General features: G+C 43.0%; 1 protein-coding gene across 11 annotated transcripts in view; it reads left to right on the forward strand.

Annotated features, from left to right (window-relative positions):
* Nucleotides 1–5,510, forward strand: part of U2SURP (U2 snRNP associated SURP domain containing) — a 50,419-nt gene extending 44,909 nt beyond the window's left edge. For all 11 annotated transcript variants that reach the window (XM_071437643.1, XM_071437644.1, XM_071437642.1 and 8 more), the window contains 3 exons: nt 1,768–1,886; nt 3,547–3,714; nt 4,990–5,510. In XM_071437643.1, the coding sequence (XP_071293744.1) occupies nt 1,768–1,886; nt 3,547–3,714; nt 4,990–5,128 (426 nt within the window). In that variant the 3' untranslated portion in view covers nt 5,129–5,510. The remainder of the gene's footprint in view (nt 1–1,767; nt 1,887–3,546; nt 3,715–4,989) is intronic.
* The last annotated feature ends 11,371 nt before the right edge of the window (nt 5,511–16,881 follow it).

Genomic DNA, 16,881 nt, shown 5'->3' on the forward strand with positions numbered 1-16,881 from the left:
ATCTGGTTTTACAGCCTGACAGATCACTGATGGAATTAGGTACCCATGCAGTTCCTTGGAAGTTAAATACAAATGAGCAGTTTCTACCAGGGGCTTTTCTGTCACTTGTTATTTGCATTATTTGGTGCTCAATATCTGACTAATTCACAGTACCTTGAAGAAAAAGACTTTTAAAAATTAGGTAAACTGGTCACTGAAGGAGATGCACACGTTGGAGGTTGATATTTGCAGTTAAGACTTTATGAGGCTTCTATAATTTTCTTTCTAAATGGATTTGTATTGTAAAACTTTATACTTTCTTGGTGGAAGTGTAAGTAAGTTTTCTTACTTTTCTGTAAAATTATTGTACACTAAGCACAGAATGCTTAGTGAGACAGTAGCTTAAACAAACAGAAATTGATAATAACAGTCCTGATAAAATTTCAGATGCCTTGTGTTGAATTAGTTCAACCAGCTCACAATATTTTGGATTTTTAATAATTGTCTCTTTCACTCTCAAGAAAGAAAGAAATATTTATAGCCATTCTTTAAAACAATGGTAACTCTCTTGTTAAGGGAATAACTTCATCTTTTGCTTTAATGCCATAATAAAGTTAGTTTTTGTAACAGTAATGTAATACTGATCCTGATTACATTTCCCATGAACTTGGTGGCTGATTGGTCTTTTTTTATCAAACTTACAATAAGCTTTCCAAGAGTAATTTCCCAGCAGCATTGTATATTGTTTAGAGATTAGAAACTTAGAGCTATTCAAAATACTATTTATTCTTATTTATCAAGATGAAATACATAGTTATGCTGTCAAATAAACCTGGCACATCTTGAGAGTGCAGTGATTTTAGAGATACCTAACAGCAGTTTGTAAGAATAGGTGTAAGGATAAGGACACTTGCAGGTTTTACTGCTAAGCCTTCCCAGTAAAAAGAACTTGAGACTAGATGAGGATAAATGTCCTGGTATTTCCTGCACTTAGGTTACCTCCCCTCCTTCTGCTGTTGTTATTTTTTTCCCACCATCCCTCCTTTCTTCCATTGAGCTAAATCACCCCTTCTTTATCTTCTTTATGGGGTATGCAGGGAATATCTGTTTCTTTTTTGCCGTGGAATTGATTTTTGTAATGAATGATCAGTACTAAAAACCACAGCATCTGATCTCTGTGTTCAGACTTGCTGGTGAGCTTTGTTTTTGTGTAGTTAATTTTCTATTTGACAGCTTCAGTGTGCTCAGGGTATATATTTTCTCTCACAAAGGTCCTGTTGATACCTAGAAATGGACTATAGTTGTTTGTTTTTGACAGAGTAGATGTTACTGCAGAATCTTGTTTGTGTTTTTGTTTTGTCTTTAGATAACTTCTGGTTATGAGTGTATATTTTCAGTATGGATTAATATGGATGCCTGCACATGTTTAAAGTAGAAAGAGGTTCCTGGGATTCTTCCATGTTTATTTAGTTCAGAAAATGTATTACAGCTGTAAGATTTCCCTGAAATTGGTAACACTGAAGACTGTTCATTTCCAGTTGGATACTCAGATTTTCTCACCCAGGCTGATAACCCTCATGTTTTGGTTAGTTTGTGTTACAGTGAATGCTTGTGCTGTGTCCCAAGCAGGAGGGAAGGCCCAAAGAGCTGGGAGGGTGTGACCATTAGTTCAGGTCATGGGCTGTGTTCCATCAGTGCTCACTGCTTTTATGCTGTTTCTCATTAGCTTGATTGCCTCTAATAATTACTCACACCTTATCTGAAATCATGATGCTTTTAATAATCTAGGAAAAAGAAAAAGAGATGGAAAGAGAACGGGACAGAGACAAAAAGGACAAGGAAAAGTCTGATACCAGGTCCAAAGATAAGAAGGAAAAAGAGGAATGTACACCAACACGAAAAGAGAGGTATGGCTCTCCTTGGGCTGAAGTGGATGGGAGGAAAACCCTCACAGTATCTTTGCAGGCAATGACAGCCTTGAAATTACCTTGTATCATGCATCTGATTTTAAAAGAAAAACACAGAACCACCCAACAACACAAAAAACCAAACAAAACCCATGCTTTGGCTATTAAAACATGCTCCAAAATGTTAAAGGAATTGTCATTTTTGACAATTGACAATCGACAAGCGAGGTCCCTTTGAACAGAGCTACCCTTTTGCTCATTTATGCCCTGGGGAAGCATGGTCAAATGATTACCAGCTGCAGACAGTGCAGTTCAGTGTCCTGTGGCAGTGAATTGCCTGCAGTGCCTCAGTCAGAACTGTCCTGAGGACTGGCCACAGATGATAGGCAGTGCTTTCAGTGATGCTCCTGCCCAGATGATAGGCAGTGCTTTCAGTGGTACCCCTGCCCAGATGATAGGCAGTGCTTTCAGTGATGCTCCTGCCCAGATGATAGGCAGTGCTTTCAGTGATGCTCCTGCCCAGATGATAGGCAGTGCTTTCAGTGATGCTCCTGCCCAGATGATAGGCAGTGCTTTCAGTGGTACCCCTGCCCAGATGATAGGCAGTGCTTTCAGTGGTACCCCTGCCCAGATGATAGGCAGTGCTTTCAGTGATGCTCCTGCCCAGATGATAGGCAGTGCTTTCAGTGGTACCCCTGCCCAGATGATAGGCAGTGCTTTCAGTGGTACCCCTGCCCAGATGATAGGCAGTGCTTTCAGTGGTACCCATGCCCAGATGATAGGCAGTGCTTTCAGTGGTACCCCTGCCCAGATGATAGGCAGTGCTTTCAGTGGCACCCCTGCCCAGATGATAGGCAGTGCTTTCAGTGGTACCCATGCCCAGATGATAGGCAGTGCTTTCAGTGATGCTCCTGCACAGATGATAGGCAGTGCTTTCAGTGATGCTCCTGCCCAGATGATAGGCAGTGCTTTCAGTGATGCTCCTGCCCAGATGATAGGCAGTGCTTTCAGTGATGCTCCTGCCCAGATGATAGGCAGTGCTTTCAGTGGCACCCCTGCCCAGATGATAGGCAGTGCTTTCAGTGATGCTCCTGCCCAGATGATAGGCAGTGCTTTCAGTGGTACCCCTGCCCAGATGATAGGCAGTGCTTTCAGTGGTACCCCTGCACAGATGATAGGCAGTGCTTTCAGTGGTAGTCCTGCACAGATGATAGGCAGTGCTTTCAGTGGTAGTCCTGCACAGATGATAGGCAGTGCTTTCAGTGGTGCTCCTGCCCAGAAGATAGGCAGTGCTTTCAGTGGTACTCCTCTCCTCTCCAGTGCAGATCCTGACTATCTGATGGGACACTGATCTTCTGATGCTTGCATAGCCAAACTCTGCTGTGGTTCTAGGTGTAGCTATGGTAAAAGGCCTTGCTTTTCAGGGAGCTGTGACAGAATGTGTTTACCATTCTACCATCATTATTACCAAATGCCTCACAGCCCTTAATTTTTTTTCAAGCAGAGAAAATCTGTGACACACGTTACACTTGATTTTTTGTTTTAATAATACAAAGCCTACAATCTCTTAGTTAGTTACCAGTAACTGACATGCCATGGGCTAAAGCACGTGCCTGCGAGGGGAGCAATGTTCTGACCGTGTGTTCTCCCTGCCGTGCAGGAAGAGGCGGCACAGCGCCTCCCCCAGCCCGTCCCGCAGCAGCGGCAGCCGCCGCGCCAAGTCACCCTCGCCCAAATCCGAGCGCTCCGAGCGCTCCCACAAGGAGAGCTCCCGCTCCCGCTCCTCGCACAAAGACTCTCCCAGAGATGCCAGTAAAAAAGGCAAAAGGTGAGCTGGTATCTTCTCTGGTCCAGGGAGCTGGTGGGAGTGCTTGGCTGGGCTTTGGGGGGCGGGGGGGGTTCAGCAGAGCACATTTGATACTCAGGTACTTTGTCTCACAGGATCTGTAGTGCACGTTCCTCATTAATGCCTTTGAGCACTGGGGTTGGAAGTCCACACAGCCTCCTGCCCTGATAATCAGCTCCAGATTCTGCTCTGCTGTGGTTTTTTAAACTGTTTATTTACTTGTTTACTGGTGATTTTAAGAAATGCTGCTTTAAACCAGAGTACCTTGCTACTTTCTTAGTGTTTTATTTTCAAAGGATAAATCTTCTGTAGTCCTAAAATTCCTGTAGCCCTTCTGTAGAACCTCTCAAATTGGAGTGACCATGCAGCTTTTCACTGATGATCAGCTTACAGGGAGCTCCTCACTCCCATAGTTTGTTTTTTAAGGGAAAAAAAATCAGATACTGCTTATGTGGTTTTGTTTCCAAGCTAGGTATTTCCTAACCTCTGACACAAATATTTGTCTTTAGTTAATGTTAAACTTGAGGTGAAATTTTATTATTCTGCTAAAGCTGCTGTATCTTGGAAGTTCACCTTCCACTTCTTTTAGAGGTATAGAATATCTTACTGACATAAAATTCCTCAGTCAGGCTGAGGAATACTCCTTTGATGGTGTTGAAGAAAATCATAGCACATATAACTACAGTATTCTTGTGCTTATATAAATAAGGATTTCAAATAAAAGTAGAAAAGTAGTTGAGATTTTTTTTAGAGTTAATATGATGTTCATTCAGGTTTCATTATATTAGATCAATATATTAGGTGTGGGTTAGATGACAGTAAATGTATTCAGTGTCCCTTCTTTTTCTGTGGGGCTGCATCACATTCTGAATAGGCTTGATGAGAATCAAAAGTATTTCACTATAACACAATTGAACATAATTTTTCATTTCTCTGTGGACATAGGCTGCAATTCCTACAAGAGCCAAGCTGGCTGAGGCTTATGTGAAAGGCTGTGAGTTCCTGATGTGGGTTTAAGGACATGAGTGTGTGTTATTATTCATGTGGGTCCTAAGCACTGAAGTTAAGCCCAAAATACTCTCAAAACCTTATATAATGTAAAAATGGATGCTTTTTCTCAAAAGCAAGATATCATCCTGTTACTTCCATTATTAGGAAAGATGTTTTCTGCCTTGTTTGGCTCAATAAATGAATACAAATAACTTCAGGAAAAAATGCTTTTCTCTATTAATATTTGACATAATTTTTTTTTGGCAGGTCGCCATCTGGCTCCAGGACACCCAAAAGATCAAGAAGATCACGATCCAGATCCCCTAAAAAGTCAGGGAAAAAATCCAGGTCTCAGTCCCGTTCTCCTCACAGATCTCACAAGAAGTCAAAGAAAAGCAAACACTGACAATGTTAATATTTTTTATGATGCTGTCACTTACTGGAAATGCGGTTTTGTTTTTGTGCCTGAACAGTCTGTTTAAAAACAAAAAAGCATTCCTGATTTTTTTTTTTTTTTTGTGAATGCACGTGTATACTCATGAGTATCGGCATCTGTAGACCTGTCATTGTTTTATATTGTACAAAATATCTTCATTGTGACTATTTCCCAAAAGAAACATTTTTGTGTTTAGAAGTTTCATCAGAAATGTGTGTAACTGATCTGCTGGCAGTAGTGATATTTTGTTTTTAGAATGTTGTGACATAGCAGAAATAACCCAGATGTTCCCCCTTTTTGTAGCTTTGACAATTTGAATTAGATTTCAAATAAAATCTGAACAGAAAATGAAGATGTTGTTTTCTTGCCCCAGTGGTGCTGCAGATCCCCAAGGGAGTGCAGGGTTTGTTTGGGAGTGCTGTGTATTTCAGGCTGGGGTGCTGGATGCTTCAGTGCAGCGTGGCTCTGTTCTGTTCTCATGGTTTGACTCCAGATACAGGCACCTTCTGAATCCAGTGGATGGGCTTTCTTTCCTACTCTGAGATTTTACTGGGAGAAGAATACATCAGTCTGGTACCTACCCTGATAAGCTTTACAGGTAAATCTTTGCTTCCTATGTCTGCATTTTAACCACAGGGAATATTTATAACAGCACTGTAATGGTTTTGTTCATTTTTACAAAAGGGCCTCTGCAAAGACACATCCTCTGGGGCTGTGTGTGTAGCATATGTGTGATGTCTCAGTAACAAACCACCTTTGTGGCACACATGGGCAGCACCAAAGGACAGCAGGCTTGAGGCTCTGTGATTCTTACATACAGATACAATAATTGCAGCCTTCAGAACACTCTTGTTTTCTAAAACTGGTTTTTCCTGCAAAAGGACACCTTTTACATTATTTTACTGAATTTATTCCTCTGTTGTGAAAATTCTTGAAGATAGGAAAAGTGAAATTTTACTACATATTTATTGATATTTTTGATTCAAGAGCCTGTTCAACTTCTTTTTTTCACGTTAGGCTTTCCCTTCTCCAAACCTGTTCTGTGTGTTAGGCATTGATGTGGCTTTAAATCGCATCACCTCACCATGCAACCTTTCTGTGGGTGGGAGAGGGGGAGGGAGGAGAAACAGGGAGGTTTCAGTGTTTATATGTGGAGGTGTGGGGAGATGGAAATAAAATTCTAAAATCAAAGGGGATCTGGCCTCTTGTGAACTATTTGTAAAAGCTAAAGCTGTGCTTAGCTGCAGGCACAGAGTGCTGCAGGATGGCCTGGTGCCTCATTGCTGTGTCCACAGGCTTCTCACAGTTAGAGATTTGTAAATGTGTTGGGGAAAACCTATTGGGCATGTAAATAGCCTCACTGGCTGCACCTCCAGAGGCAGGATCTAAAAGGTCTTAGAAAAAAGAAAAAAAAAGTCTCTTTTTTCCCCGATGAGAGACATTGTTATAAGATTATGTAAATTGTTGCATATGTGATGCAACACATGACATATGTGGTGTGTTTGCTAATGAGAGCTCTGCAGTGATCTGGGACACTGAAAATATGAAGAGTGCATGCATACTGTAAAGACTTTCTTAGAATAGTATTGAATAGATGAGTTGATAATGAGAAAAGAATATGCCTTTTATCTGTTTGTCATACACTATAAAGAAACTCTTTTAGAAATATGCAGAGGGTTTTTTCTGTATTTTTTTTCTCCCTGTAACATAAGGTGTTTCAGGATAGTATTCAGCAGAGAAACTATTATAAACCAATTATTTTTTTCTTAAATGCTGTATATTTATACCTGGCACAGACCAGATGAGGCTTTCTAGAAAGAAAAGTAGGTACTAAAATCAATTTGGGACAGGGAGAATCCTAACTGTGCAGTGGGAAGATGATCACTTCAGATCCAATTAACTTCTTCATTACTTTTATCTTGTAGCTGTTTATAAATGGAGGAGTGATAAATGTCAGTGTTCTGGGTCAAGTGGGACTAAAGATGCTTTGCCACAGAAGTATTTTATCTGCAGAATCAATTGTATATTTAACAGCTAAAAACCCTCAGGGTAGAAAATCACTTAGCATTTCAGGTACTTTTTAATAATTAATTTTCATTTCAGCTTTTACAAAATTCTCATCAGTGATTATAGAAAGCTTAAGCCAAGTAACAAGAGAGCTAAAGGAGCACACCCATCAGGGTGTATTTTGTAACTGCTCTATTATGCAATGCCTTTTTCAGTAATCTGTTCTCTCAATGCCATTGCCATACCTCTTGTTCTTTGCTTCATGTCCTGGGCTCTAAAACAGCTGATCTTACCCAATAGTCTCTTAAGAGCAATTAAGAATCTGTGTTTTTTACTGGATTGCCTGGACTTTTTTGCCCTGTAGAAAAGAGTATCTTTTGATCTTGCTTAGTCTTAATTTCCTCCTGCCTTTGTGCTTTTGTTTACAGCTTGGCTTTTCCACAAAGAGAAGCAGGAAGGGGGCTAACAAATATTTTGTAAAAGATGTAAAGTATTATTGAAGACTTAAAATCAGACTGCTTATGAAATTCGTTTTTCTTTAGGTCATGTTGCAGTGACAAGGTACAGTCACCGTGTGCCATTACTATGTGACTTGAATTTCTGCAGCATTTTGGGGTGAAGTGCTGAGTGGGTAATGTAAATAACTGATCTGGGATTCAGGAGGTAGCATTCAGATGAAACCTTGTGAAATAGTCCTGTCCTGAGGAGGTGTGGTCCTGTGTCTCCCGATGGTTTCTGTGGTTGTAGAGGGAGAGGGAGCCCATTATCCTCTGAGACCCCTCAGTGTGTGAGTGTCCAGCTCTTCACTGTGGGAGGGTGTGGAGACACGAGTGGGTAACAGGCTCCTCTCCTGCCCTGCCTTGGGGAACCAGAGGGAAATGGAAGTGCTCATGCTTCGGTGTTCAGGCTTGTCCAAAGCAGAGAAGGCGAGTGTAGCTTGTCCAGCCTGGTCCTAGCCTGGCTGAGAGGCCCCATGCAGCTGGACCAGAGTGCGGTGTCCTTGGGAAGGGAGTGTCCCTGGTATGTTCCCACATCTGGGCTGATGAGCTTGGGTGAAGCCTGCCCAGTACTCCTGGACATCCCCAGGCTTGCAGGAAGGGCCTTCAAGGGACACAGCTGCGGGTGCATCTGCTCTGAGCCAGTCCTGCCCCAGCAGTGTCTCCACAAGGCTTGGCCAGCTCAGTGCTGACCTGTGGGCCCTGTGCTGCTGCAGAAAGCTCCATAGTACATAAAGCCTCCTTGCAATAATTGAAATCTTCCCAGTGTTACAGAAGTGGTTGTCTCTGAACTGCCTTTTTTAAACTCTGGCCTCCTTTGACTTCCCTGCACAACAGCTGCATGTATTTTTTTCTAATGCTGTTTGAGGAAGAGTTGGTTTCTGAGCGTCAGTGTCAGGTTATTATTCAGACACAGTACATGTGCATATGGTTCCCCCCACCTCCCCTTTGCAGGTATTGAACTGTAAGACTCAACAACCACTTAGGAACAAAGGTAACAAATCACCCAAAGCACCTATTTAGAATTGCAGCTATTGCTGATGTGGGTTCATCTGTCCCCGTGACACGAGAGCAAAGAGCTCATGTACCACCTTAAAAACCAGAATCTTGGGATGAGGAAAGCAAGGTCAACCACAAATGGCCAATCTGCTCTGACTCCAATCACTTGAGGCAGCTTTCTTGTGGGGCTTTCCTCCACAGGCATTGACAGTGCTTCAGTGGAATAAATAAATAAAAATGCTAAGCATTGCTCTATTTCTGCAGATGGACTAAGGTCTGAACTTGGTAGATTTTAGATAGGTAGCTTGCTGCACTTTTGTAGAGCTGTGTGAAGAGTTTGGGGTGGGATGGTTTTCATCTATTCTCAGTCTACCCTGAATACTTAAGGTGAATATTCTAGAGGAGAAGACAGCAACAGTGGCATAACTTAGATGAGGCCTTTATTTATCTTCTCTTAAAATGAAGCATTGTTCAGTATCAATTAAGCTACTCAGTAAACTGAGATTGATCAAATTACAAATATGATATTGTCAGTCTGAAAATTTTATGGCTGCTGAGGTCATTTTATTAAAATAACTCATAGTAGTAGTTTAAAATTTCTTTTTCTCATTGCTGCATGTGCTATTGCAATACTCCCAGTACTTTGGTGGTTCTTGCTGCTACTGGAGCTGCTGCTCGTCAATTTTTTAAGCCACTCTTCTAAGGATAACAACTAAAATGCTAATTTAATTTTGTCCAAATATCTTTCCCCTGTAGGATACAGAAGTCTTAAACATACTGTTTAAGCATATATACTTAAGCATACTGTTTTTTCCTCCACCTGCTTCTGTCTGTGTAATGTTGGCTTTCGTGGGTGAGCCTGTGCCATTTGCCACTTCTGATGTCTGGTCTTGTACTGGGATGTTCTACAGTGTAACTCTTTCATAAGCTAGAAACTTTTCTGTTTGTGGTTATTTAAAGAGGAAATGGAAATGGTAGTTTCACAGGGACTTTTTTGTCTTACTTGCTTTTGGGTTTGTATTTTATACAGAAAATTTTCCAATTGACGTGGCAATAATAAAATTGTCAGTTTGCTGATTGCCGGAAATGGTTTTATTTTTAACCTGGAAGAGAGCAGTGTTCGTGCCTGTTATGCATCAACAGCTCCTCGGCCTTAGCAGCTCTTGTGCTGCTCGATGCTCTTCTGCCTGTGTTGTCCAACCCTCTGGCTGCTGCTGTTCCCCTGTCAACAGTGACCTCTGTGCTCCTCTCACTCATTAATGAGGCTTGGGCTGCTCGCTCTGCTTGTCTGTGTGAATCTCCCTTGAACAAAGCAAATTCCCACTGGGGGCTGCTGCTGGGACAGGGAGATGATGATGAGCAGCTCATTAGCGCTGGCAGAGGTTTGCAGGAGCCAGGGAGGGCGTGGAGCTGGGAGGTGCTGTACTGGGACCTTAAGTGCTCTGGCAGGGCCAGTGTCACCCCTTGGTGCTGCTTTGGGGGCAGGTCCTGTTCCAGCCCTCCCTGTGCCTCTTGTTCTCTCCTTCTGTCCTTTCTGCTGCCTTGTTTGCTTTGTACAAGGGGTGAGTGGGCACGGGGGGGGCCAGGCTCACAGGATGAGGTGCAGGGCAGGGAGGATGTGCAGAACTGGGGCCATCCCTTGGCTGCTGTGAGCTGTTACCTCTGTGCCTCTGTCCTTCTCCCCTTTGCTCCAGGGACACTTGAACACAGCACTCAAACCTGAGAGGAGCAAATGCCTCCAAGATAATTTAGGTTCTGCAAGATCTGTGAAAGATGAAAAAGAGGAAAGAGACCTCAGATGCCCCCACAAGATGGGAAAGGTATGAACTCTTGATGTTGGAGGCCAGAGTATTCCTTTGGGATAGATTACAAATCCCAGTTACTGAGATCTCTGCTTAGAGCTCAGAGTTCTTAAACATGGGATGTTTTGATATCCCTGGACCTGCTCTATTTTTACTCTTGTGTGGACTGGGGAACTTGCTGTAGCTGTTGGCCTTAAATACAAACCATCAGTTTGACCCTTCAAGACCTTGTTAAGAGGCTGCCTGCAAGCAAGTGTGGAATGTGTTTCCTGAATCTTTCTTGGCCTCCTGAGGCTGGACCTAGGTCTGTGATTAGAGCTTGTGTATGGTAACTATGCCTGTAGAAAGGTGAGCAAGGAGAAACAGTAAGCATAAGGTCTTTGTAAAGCTCTCAGAAATCTTTCACAGAAAGACTTAACCTGGCAGAATTTCTTAATTCTGTATGACAAATTGTTCTTGTTTTAAAATTTAGCTGGCGTGGGAAGAGGAGGGTGGAATTGATGCATACAATTTGGATTTGTGGAAGATGGAGCAGCCTGTGCCCAGGATTGAACTTCTAGGACCATTACCAGCAATCAGAATCATCACCAAAGCCATCACTGGGAGTAGAAACCAGTTTTCATATTTTTTGAGCCATGCTAAAGAGGTACAGCCCTGGTGTTTCAGGAATGATTTAGCCAAATGTTTTCACCTGCTAGATTCTGCTAGAGCAAACACTGACCACATTGTTGCAAAGAGAAACTCAGGAGGGTTGAGGTGAATCTTCTGGTTATGGTATGGAGGTATGCCCTGCAGCTGATACTGGGCATTTTCACCATGAAATCTGCATCTCTTGAATTGCTGGTGATTTTTTTTCCCCTGTCTTTTTAGGTTATCTTCCCTGTGCTATGAGAAAAGAATAGTCTGCTGATTAACTGAATGGACACTTTTGCCTTGGGCAAGTTCTGGAAAAGAATTGGCAATAAACTTTTAGACATGAGACTGGGATTGGATTCTGACCATTGTTTGAACTACAGGGCTGGAGATTCTCATTCTCTGTTTTTGCACAGGGTAATTGTACTAAATAAATAAATAAATAGAGAGAGAAAGGAAGAAGATAAGTTTGTAATAAAGCCTGATTTCTAGGCAGTTTCACCAGGGGAAAACTCATCTTTCATGCCAGCCTGCAGGAAGTCTTCACTGTGGTACGGAGTAGGAATATGAAAATGCCACAGATAGAGAGTCTCTTTTTCTCAAATCCTTGGGATGTTCAAGAGTAATTAGTGAATGATTTATGTTACTTTGGGTTTTGAAGAGATGCAATGGATTAATTTAAAGAACCTTCCTAGACAGTCATTTATAGCACATTATATGTTACTTATGAGAGAAACTGAATTCTCACTCTTTTGCCCAAAGCTCTGTGTTTGAATTTTTACACAAGGATTGGCAACTCTCTTCCCTGGGATTTAAATTTGTCCGATCTGTAGTCAAATAAGGACCGGCTATTTTGCTCTATCACCTGAGAGCTTAGATCCAAGGGAACATTGCTGTGTGGCTTCTGCCTGCTGCCCTGGGGCCAGGAGAGGCAGGCCAGGCCCCTGGGACTGTGCAGCAGGAGGTGGGGGCAGAGCCCCTGGGACAGGGATGCTATGGACAGGGATGCTATGGACTGGGATGCTATGGACTGGGATGCTATGGACTGGGATGCTATGGACAGGGATGCTATGAACTGGGATGTTATCCAGCCCCTGGGACAGGGATGCTATGGACAGGGATGCTATGGACTGGGATGCTATGGACAGGGATGCTATGGACTGGGATGTTATCCAGCCCCTGGGACTGGGATGCTATGGACAGGGATGCTATGGACAGGGATGTTATCCAGCCCCTGGGACAGGGATGCTATCCAGGGACAGAGCTGCCCTGAGCAGCTGAAGGGCTCCTGGGCACCCCAGCCCTGGGGGTGAAGGGTGTTTGGATCATGGATTTGAAGTTTAGAGATGCCCAAATGTGTGGGGCTGAGGTAGCTGATAGGTGTGACCTGCTAAAGGTTTGGGAAGATGTGATGTGAAACAGTGCATTGCCCATTGTTTTAAAGGTGTGTGGCTATAAAAGGAGAATATCTTAATTTCCTTTCGAACTTGAACCAGTTACACAACAGTCGAAAAAAGATTTCTAATTTTAATAAAAGTCAAGTAGAGACTAATCTACACTGCAGTGTCCCCAGGACATTTGCAAAATTCTGGAATTCCTTCAGCTGCACAAACAGAAATTTATAAATATTTATTGAAAAGTAGTTTATTGAAAATGTCACCTGTGCAACTGGAAATGAACATGAAAGAGAAACTAAGGTGGCAGGGAACAGCTGTTACAGACAAGTTGCCCACTTGGTTTTGTATTTCTGGTTTATGAGTGGCTGCTTTAATTTTGGTCTCTGCCAGCTGCTTCTGCACACACAGTGCAGAAGGAACATCTAAGAGAAAACAGATACTTTAGGAGGCAGATTGTGGCAGCCATCACTTAATGGAATGGCTGCTGAAGGATTCAATATTATTGAAAAAAGTGTGTTTTGAGGGAAATCAGCTGCCACTGCTGCATGACATGTTGAATATGCTGTAAAGACATCATGCAAAATACTAAAAGGAAGGGTGCAAAATATAAACACCTGCAATTCTAAATGCTGCTGTAGAGATTCTTCTTACCCATCTGCAGTGGTGAGAATAAAATACAGTCTAAACAAATTCATAGGTTTCCCAAGTTTTGAGAGCTACTCAATTTTATATAAATTTTGTTCACATTTTGTGGTCTATAATTTGTGCTTTAGTTTTAAGAATCTCACTTTTGGGCAATGCTTGAGGAATTCAGGATCTCTATCCTGATTAAGCTAGATACAGGACTATTTAATCAGCACCCAGAACTTATCTCACACTAGGTTTATAACAGCATAAATCTCCATCTTTCAATTTCTTTTAAAAGAAAAAATCTTGCTCAAGTTTGACTTCAGGAAAAACTTCTCCTTGTGCCCATTGCATGCTTGTGAACATGAGAAAGGCAAATCTAAAAGCACGAAAAAGTAGAAAGTTGGGAAGTGTTCCAATAAGGATGAAACCTTTTTCAGCCCCATTGCTTAAATGAAGGGATGTCATGGAGGGGATCTTGGGGAATTCTGACTGGGGCAGTATCACTTTGAGGGAGGAAGAAATTCAGCTAGTCAGGATTTGAGTTGCCTAAATATTACATGTAAGATTAATAAACATAGTTACTAAATATAAAACACTAAACTGTAACATAAAACATCTAAGTATTGAATGGGGAAAAAAAAATTTCCTCCTCATATTTTAAATTGGGGCATTTTAATTGCAGGTACTTATCCCTCACTTTACACATTGCTGGCTGCAGAGTTTGAGGTAAATACAGCCACCCTACTTCTGAGTTTTGTAGTGTGTAACAATCTGCACTGGAAAAGCAGCATTCTCTTCTGCTCCTCAAAGCAAACTACATGTAATTGTCAAAAAGTAAAGCTGGCTAGAAAGAAGTGTTGGGGCTTTGAATTTTACTTTTTGAATTATGAATTTTGCTTTTCGAAGAAAGAAAACTTTTTATTACTTGACATGGGTGATCTAGTATACTGAAATTAGTGAGCCTAAAATAGATTGACATGAAGTAAAATAGAGGGTGGAAAATGTACACTGAAATACCTGAATATATTTGTGAAGAACTGTATTTGTTCAGCTGCAGAATGTTCCTCTTTCACACTTTCCATGCCTCTTACCATTTTTTAATACTTTTGTATTTCTTTGCCATATATGTTGTATACAGCTACATATAAGAGATGTATAAATGATTTTAAAAAACCAACCAATCAAAGCTCCAAATTTGTGAATTGAAAGGTGGCTGTATAAATCTCTTCCATACAAACTTATTCAATATTCATTGATATTGAGTTCTTCAAAGTGCTACTTGACTACCAGGTCTGAAACTTGTGGGAAGATCAGCTAAGGCAGCTGCACTGAACCTGATTGATCACAGTTGTGTTGTGTTGTGCATTTGGATCCACCTGCCCAGCACAAACACCTGCATTGCTCCAGTTGTGAAAAGTAAGATTCTGTTTAGCAGCATGTGGGTTGAATTAGAGAGCTGCTGGCCTCGTGTTTTCCTCCTTGAGTTGGAGCAGTTTGATGAAGGCAGTGCTGCTTTCAGTTCTCCTCACTCGCTGATTCGGGGAGATGTGACCACTGTGTAGCAGCAGGGAAGGTGCAGAATCCAATTACAGCTTTTCATGTTTGGGTTTACTGATTAGTTTTACTGTTTCAGATGTTATACCTACAGTTCATGTTTGCTTATCTTTATTTGTTACTTGCTAAATTTTAAATGCTGTAAGAAATGGAGCTGGCATTGTAGGTTTTTCAGAAAGTTTCATATCTCTCTTCAACCAAGTGAAATGGAAAGAAGGGATTAATTTGAACTTCATGGTATTGTAATGATTTTTCACTGCTATGAATTGGTTTTGCTCCCTGTAGTCTCTGTCCTTTATTGCATTAGTGCTGCAGAACAATAGTGGAGGGAGATATTGCTTTATGAACTCCAGCATCTCAGTACTGCTGTTGTCATTCATCACCTAATATAGGCTAATTGATGCTACTGCAGACCATTCCAGAAGGAAAAAGAAACATTTCTGCTTTAGCTAGGTGATGGTCACTTCATCTGTAGTGAGCACGGAAAGCTAAATAAATATTTGATGTGAACCTTTATAAAAATATATTAAAAAGCAAAAGTCTTGTTTTATGTGAAGAACTCATGGATTAGAACTAAAGAATAAAATAACTGCAAGAATTTTATGCTACAAGGTGCTCCAGAGGTTTATTTTTCATTATATACTGTGTTTCAAGAGTTACAAGTCAATCTTTTTTAGCTCATTTAAACTGCACATTTCTTTTGCCAACTAGATACAAATAATTCGTACACAACGTGGCTTTAAAGATGTACATAATGTGACTTCCTCTGGAGCACTGTGGGGTAAAAAAATGGCTCTCCCTTCCCCCTCACTTTGATGAAATAGAGACTTTTTCTTGAATATGTAATGGTTATTGAAAGTCTGCTATTAACGAGTTACTTCTGTATGAAAGGTGGCAGTGACATTCGAACGCAGCCGCCGGGTCAGGGGCAGCCGGCGGGACGGCTCCGAGCTGGCCCGTGCGCTTTGGTGGCCGGCACGGCGGCTGAGGTGGCACTGGAGTCACACCAGGACAGCTCCCGCTCCCATCCCGCTGCCACCCTGCCCTGACAAGGCTCGGAGAGAGGAGCCCTCCTGCTACAGATCTTACCCCTCACTGGAGGCTGGAAGGGGCTTAGAAGTTTTACCAGAAAGAGGCTTGGCCGTTAAATATCCCTGCAGAAAACGTGGGAGGAGTATTGAAATGTTTTGATAAGGGATACGAAGATTGCTCGCACATTTAGCTCCTTCACCCTCTTGTACTGTTTTCTTACATTTATTAAACAGTGTGCTACCAGGCAAGGCACACACCGGGTGAATTTGTGCTTTATCTGCTTTTTGAGTGTAAAAGCTTTTGCTGCAGTGTCAGATCCGTGCTGTTAATAAACCTTCCAGCAAAATCTCCCCAGTGTCATCTGTTGTGGAGGGACTGGTCTGAGGCAGGGGCAGCCCACAGCTGCCCGGGGAGATGGGCCGCGTGTATCTGTGCGTGGTGGGAAAGGCTGCACCAGGGCGAGAGAGCAATGGACAGGAGAGAGCGGCCGAATGCTTCTGCAACTCGTGAGCAGCCCCGGAGTGCTCCGAGCTCGGTCGGGGGCGGAGGAAACCGCTGAGAAAATTCCGTAAGAGTCACTGAGCTTTGCCGAAGCCCATCGGGCAGCCTGTGCCCCACGAGTGCGCTGTCCCGCGGGACCGCCGCTCCGCGCCCTTCTCAGGCGCCTTTTGGGATGTGGTCGGCTTTAAAGCGCCGCTGCTGTCCGGAGCTGCAGCAGGGCTTGCGCTGCCCTCCGCACAGCGCTGTGTCTCAGGACACAGGAGAAAAGAAAGCGCTGCCCGCGTCCATGCCCAGCCGGGGCAGGGAGTCTCGGGGCCCATCGCCGGCCAGCTGCCGGCTCCAGCCGGGGCTGCGCTGGGCTCTGCCCGGCACTCGCGGGGCTGCGCTGGGCTCAGGGCCGCCGGGGCTCGCTGCCCGTGGGCCGGGGCAGCACCGAAGGGGCCGCCCGGTGACCGGACACCCGCTATAAAAACACTGTGAAGAACTGCGGGCGGATGGAGTTGTGCTGAGCTCTGCCAGGAAGATCCAGTGTGAGGGTTTTTTTAAAACGTTGTGGAGAACCTTTGAGAACTCCGAGTTTCCGCACAAACCAAGATAAGGGCGGCGGAGCTGGCCCCGGAATCCTCTCAGGCCTGTCAGGGATCTTTCCCCCCTCTCTTCTGTTTTCCCCG

The sequence above is a fragment of the Agelaius tricolor genome, unplaced genomic scaffold (assembly GCF_023055355.1).
Source record: "Agelaius tricolor isolate 1412-34295 unplaced genomic scaffold, bAgeTri1.0.p SCAF_12, whole genome shotgun sequence".
NCBI classification, from domain to species: Eukaryota; Metazoa; Chordata; class Aves; order Passeriformes; family Icteridae; genus Agelaius; species Agelaius tricolor.